Below are 5,504 nucleotides of genomic sequence, written 5' to 3'. Positions count from 1 at the left end.
GCCTGTCCTGGAACTAGCTCTTGTAGACCAGGCTGGTCTCGAACTCACAGAGATCCACCTGCCTCTGCCTCCCGAGTGCTGGGATTAAAAGCGTGTGCCACCACCGCCCGGCTGCTTAGTATTTTAAAAGCATATGCTTTTGGGATTTGCAGTATGGAAATGTAAGCCAAATAAATCCTTTCCTCCCCAACTTGCTTTTTGGTCATTGTGTTTGTTGCAGCACTAGAAACCCTAACTAAGACAACACTGCTATGAACAGATGCTGCTTTGTGTATGCGTAGGTTCCTATAGGCACATAGAAGTGGTGCAATTCCTTGCCCACAGAGAACGTGTTTAATTTCAACCTTAATAAATCATAATGATTTCTAAAATGATTTTATGTGCCAATTTATTGACAGTGAATTTTCCAATTATGGAAAATTACCACATTTTCATACTTTTGTTATGTGAAAGTTTCTATTGTTACCCATTTTTGCTAATACTTACATTATCAATTTTTTAAAAGTTGCTTTTTGTGTGTGTGTCTTAAAATTTTACTCCTGATCAGCAGCGAGTGAGTGTCTCTTCAGGACTGTGGCATATCCCTTTTTGCCTTTGGGTGCTTGGTGGACATACCAGCACCGCTGGTACTAGTGAACAAGTTTCACTTCTAGTTGCAGGCTACAGAGCTAGTTTTGAGTAACTTATAAAAAGAGTGAGGTTGGGGCATATCTTAGGGGAGGACATTGGGTGTTGGTGTACAGAGTCTGAAGGAAATGCCTTATAGCCAGGCATTCAGATGGCCAGGTTCTGTGAAGAAATTGGTCTCTACAGTGAGACATTAATCCTGCCTTGTCTCCTTGACTGCTTCACCTTGGGTCTAGACACTTGTCTTGTCTTATGTCTACAGACATAAGGCAGGAAACTGGAATAGCATATGTAGCCAGACTATGATATCAACTCTTGAAGTGTAGACTAAGAATATTAAAAATTTCTAATAAAGTAATTTATATAAATAATTGTAAAAGAAATAGGGAACTGGGTAGGTCCTTAGTTCATGAGTTATGGTTGGGGGGCAGGCAAGAGCATTGTGGACTGTTAGATGGGATGGCAAAGTCAAATGATGGATTTGAGGAAGACATGTATAATTAGGGTTCAGAAGACCCAGCCAGCGAAAGAGACCTGCATGCTAGCAGTGGCGTTCTGGAAAGTGTGAAGACTTTTAGTATCAGGAAGGCGTGACATAGGACCAGTGCTTTCCACCCTTTCATCCACCTCCAGTGCATTGGAGTAGAGCGGTGAAGAGTGAGGGCCACACTGGAGTCATGGCTCCTTCAGTGGTTTTGTATCCCTTTATTTCCTTTGCCCTTTACAGTCATGGAGTTCAAACTGAAGTGCAAGATTTGAGTAGAAGAGAATGTTTCACGTGAAGACATTCAGGATAGAGAGATAGCAAATAATTAAAGATAACTAAACACCATGGCACTTACTGAGTTGTCTTGTCACCTAGATTATACGTATAAAGGTGTGTTAAGGGTAAACAGAATGAAAGGCTGAGCAGTTGTGACAATGATAAGAATCCCCCTTCCTCATGTTTCAACAGTACTCCTGGGCTCTCTGTGCACACTCAGCAGTCCTCGTTAGCCTGCGCCTGACCTCTGTCACTCATGGCTTCCATTGTTGCCCCAGGGCTCCTCGGAGAAAGGACAGAGAGGCAGACAGCACTTAAACTTGCTTACCTTAATTGCCTAGTCACCTGGCTTGTAGGGTGACAGTGACATTTACATTTGAAGTGGAGATTGAGAACGTTAAAATTTTCTAATAAAAATAATTTGTGTACAGGGAGGGGAGCAGAGAAAAATGTAGAGCTCAATAAAAAATAATTTGTATAAATAATTATAATAATCTGTCTAAAAAAATTAGAAGGATCAGTCCATTCATTATTCAGGGTTAATTGGCACTATGTGCGACACTCTTAAAATAGCCGTTAGGGAAAAAGGGAAAGTAGAGTATGACCAAAACGTAAATGACCAGTTGCCTTTTTTTTTTTTAAACTTTAGCTTCCTTGTGGCCATAGATGCAAAGAGATGTGTCATCCTGGTGAATGCCCCTTTAATTGTAACCAGAAGGTAAAACTTAGATGCCCTTGTAAAAGAATAAAACGAGTAAGTATTTTAAATGATAGAATTCCTGTTGCTTTGGTTTGTGTGTTGGTAGTTCTTTGGCTTTAATTTTAAGGTTTTAGTTTTTAGAATCTTTTTATTATATTTAAACTAAGCCAATTTATTTCTGTAAGTGCTCGTCTAAAACTTCAGCATTGGCAGTCGAATTTCTGTATCTTAGAGGAGTGAAAGATGGCTTTCTGTTGGCTCGAGCGCGGTGCCCTTTGTTGGCATAGCACTGCTGCGCTCCGAACTGAAGTGTGAACAAGGGGCTGGGGAGAGGGATGGCGTGGGTTCCTCGGGTAGGCGATGGTCTGGAATTAGGTTTGTTGTCCTTTTTATATGAAGCTTTTATTTGCTGTCTTATTCTCCTTTGAAAATAGTCCCTTGAAAAAACTTTATAGTCATAAAGTAAGCCTCATTAATTAATACTCAAACCTGGAAAAAAGTAATTGTAGGATAAAATATTTTTTAAAAAGTTTATTTTTTATGTATTATGTATAGAGGATTCTGTATGTACACCTGCAGGCTAGAAGAGGGCACTATATCTCATTACAGATGGTTGTGAGCCACCATGTGGTTACTGGGAATTGAACTCAGGACCTCTGGAAGAACAGCCAGTGCTCTTAACCTCTGAGCCATCTCCAGCCCTGGTTAAAAGATAGTAATGGAAGAATAAGCAGGTGAAAACTTAGTGACCAGAAAGATCATTCTACAATAATTAAGGCTGGGTAGTGGTGGCACACACCTTTAATCCTAGCACTTGGGAGGCAGAAGCAGGTGGATCTTTGAGTTTGAGGCCAGCCAGGTTTATAGAGTGAGTTCCAAGCCAGCAAAAAAAAAAAAAAAAAAAAAAAAAACACGGTTAAGAAAAAGGATTTTTTTACTCAGTTCTCAGTTGACTTCAAACAGGTAGAGGGGACTCCTTAAAGACTTCTTTTATTTGACTTGATTTACCATGCTGCAGTTATAGTTGTATCATGTTATATTGTATTCTTGTGGTCCTTTCCTTAGCTAATTGGTTTCTCTTTGCATAATTCTTTATTCTTCCATGCAACAGACATTTGTTGAATTTCTTCTGTGTGGCTCTTGGATTTCCTTTTTTTTAAAATAAGTTTTCACTATACTTTCTTATAGTAGGTAAATTCACATTTAAATTTGTATTTAGTCTGTATTTAAATTAACCCCATTTATAAGAAAATATTTGCCAAACTATTTTTAATCCGGATGTGTCTTCAGTTTTCTGAAATCTAAACATATTAATAGTTGAAAGAACTCTCTATAATTCTTCAGGAAAGCCCCAGCTAGCAGCACTAAATGTGTGTATATTACCAAGGTAGATGGAGTCTTGGCACACTGTGCATACTCACACAAGTGTACGGTCGACATAGGTTGTTGCTGATGCTCTCCCAGACAGTGCACAGCCAGAGCATTTCCTTGTCCCAGAGAACTCTGTTGGACAATACTGCTCTAGAACATTTCCTAGATGCTTTGGAAGAATAACAATAATATATAAAGGATAAAATATTAAATATGCAGGATAAAAATAAAGTTCAGCTGAGTTGATAGAGTCATATAGTAAATTATTAAGTTTATTATTTTAATTTTATGGTTTTAATTAAATGAAGTAGGGGATCTGTTTATTTTGGTTCAGTGGCTAAGAGTATATCGCTCTTTCAGAGTACCCTATGGCAGATCCCGCACGCATCCTGAAACTCCAGCTCCAGGCACACCTTCTTCTGGTGATTGAGTACCGCATTCAAGTGCACCTACCCCCAGTCAGAAAAAGATATAAAATAAGGAGTAATCATTTGAATCAAGATACATAATGTTAGTGCATGTAGCATATTTATAACCGTCAGCTGTTAGGTGAGCTTTGCTGGCATATAGTTGTGATTTGAAAGAGCAATTGACTAAATTTTCCATTTCTATTACTTGTAGGAATTGCCATGCAATAAAATACGTGAAAGTCAGGTTTCAGTGGAGTGTGATGCAACATGCAAGGAAATGAAGCGGAAAGCGTCTGAGGTGATGTCTCATTAAGACTTATTCCTAATGCGCTAATGCCCTTTTCCCTACGATTTGTTCCAGTTCTTCATATTAGTAAAGTCACTGTGCTTACATTAAGAAGGCTTCTTGTATAGGCTTATTTTGGACCTGAGGTAGTTTTATTGCTTGCTGTGTATCTAAACTTTTTGTCTTTTATATCCGTTAGTGTGCTTGCTCTGGCCCATAGCCATTTGTTATAATGATACTGTTAGCCTCCTGAAAATTAGGCTAAAGTAATGCAAACATAAGATTTGGGGATGGTTTGCAGTTTGAGATGTCTTTAGTGTTGATTCTGCCTGCCAAACCAGCCAGTCCACAAATGATTGGTTTCCTTGATTCAAAGTCTTGCTTTCCAGACAGGCATGTGAGAGAAACGATCAGTTTCTACTCTAGGAAAATGTGGTATTAATAATTGATTCTTAATATGGTAACTTAAGGAAAAGTTAAAGTGTTTTAATTTCAGTCTTGAATTGTGATCTAATCTCATAGCTGGTAAGAGGAAATGTTTATTTAAATTATAACAAAAATATAAATTATATTCACTACCCTGAATCTATTAGATGGAATGGAACTTGGTCAAAACTTCTCAATGTAATATTTATATTTCTTTATAGACTTTCCAATGTAAGGCTACCAAAAGTTGCTTTAGATTGGTAGAGCCTGGATGGGAAGATGCCAGACTGCTACAAATAATTTGATATCTAGTTATTTATTTTACTTTTAAATGTAAATAGATTAAAGAAGCAGAAGCCAACGCTGCTCTGGAAGAAGAAAAACGAAGACAGCAGGTACCTCAGTGCCGGGCTGGCTTGTCTCTTGTAGTTGTTCTGCATACAGCATGGGTGGCCTAGAGTAACCAAATGCATCCCAGCATTGAGTTTGTTCTCTATATCAAAATCTCCTTGAAATATTCTGATTTGTTTTGTTGTCAAATGCCTTTTTATATTAAATCAAATTCACTGATAGTCTTTAAGTGTAACTTAGACCTACAGTAGCGGGTCTGTTAGGCTAAACTATGTGTGTAGATAATACATATATATTTGCTTAATGGTCGTCATTGGTTAGTCAATTACTGTGGACTCTGGTACATTATATTATCATTGTATAGTAACTTGGTGCTTACCAGGAGGATAAAAGCCAACATTTGATGATGACTGACACTCCAGGCTATCTTCTTTACAATTGGATTTCAGTTCTTCCTAAAATAATCACTTGCATTAAAGCATGAAGCATTTTTCCCATTAAAGAAAAAAGTATTTGATAAAAGAATCTAATTAAGGCAATGTTTATTTATTTAGTTTTACTTTTTTTTTT

The 5,504-nt window shown here is 37.7% G+C and overlaps 1 protein-coding gene across 2 annotated transcripts in view; it reads left to right on the top strand.

Moving 5' to 3' along the window:
- Nucleotides 1-5,504, top strand: part of Nfxl1 (nuclear transcription factor, X-box binding like 1) — a 39,970-nt gene that overhangs the window by 33,084 nt on the left and 1,382 nt on the right. For both annotated transcript variants that reach the window (XM_005359326.3, XM_026785251.1), the window contains exons 20-22: nucleotides 2,040-2,144; nucleotides 4,083-4,169; nucleotides 4,925-4,978. In XM_005359326.3, the coding sequence (XP_005359383.1) occupies nucleotides 2,040-2,144; nucleotides 4,083-4,169; nucleotides 4,925-4,978 (246 nt within the window). The remainder of the gene's footprint in view (nucleotides 1-2,039; nucleotides 2,145-4,082; nucleotides 4,170-4,924; nucleotides 4,979-5,504) is intronic.

Source organism: Microtus ochrogaster, linkage group LG1 (genome assembly GCF_000317375.1).
Source record: "Microtus ochrogaster isolate Prairie Vole_2 linkage group LG1, MicOch1.0, whole genome shotgun sequence".
Taxonomy (NCBI): Eukaryota; Metazoa; Chordata; class Mammalia; order Rodentia; family Cricetidae; genus Microtus; species Microtus ochrogaster.
Note: the sequence above shows the minus strand (reverse complement) of the source record. Positions and strands in the feature narration are given on the sequence as shown.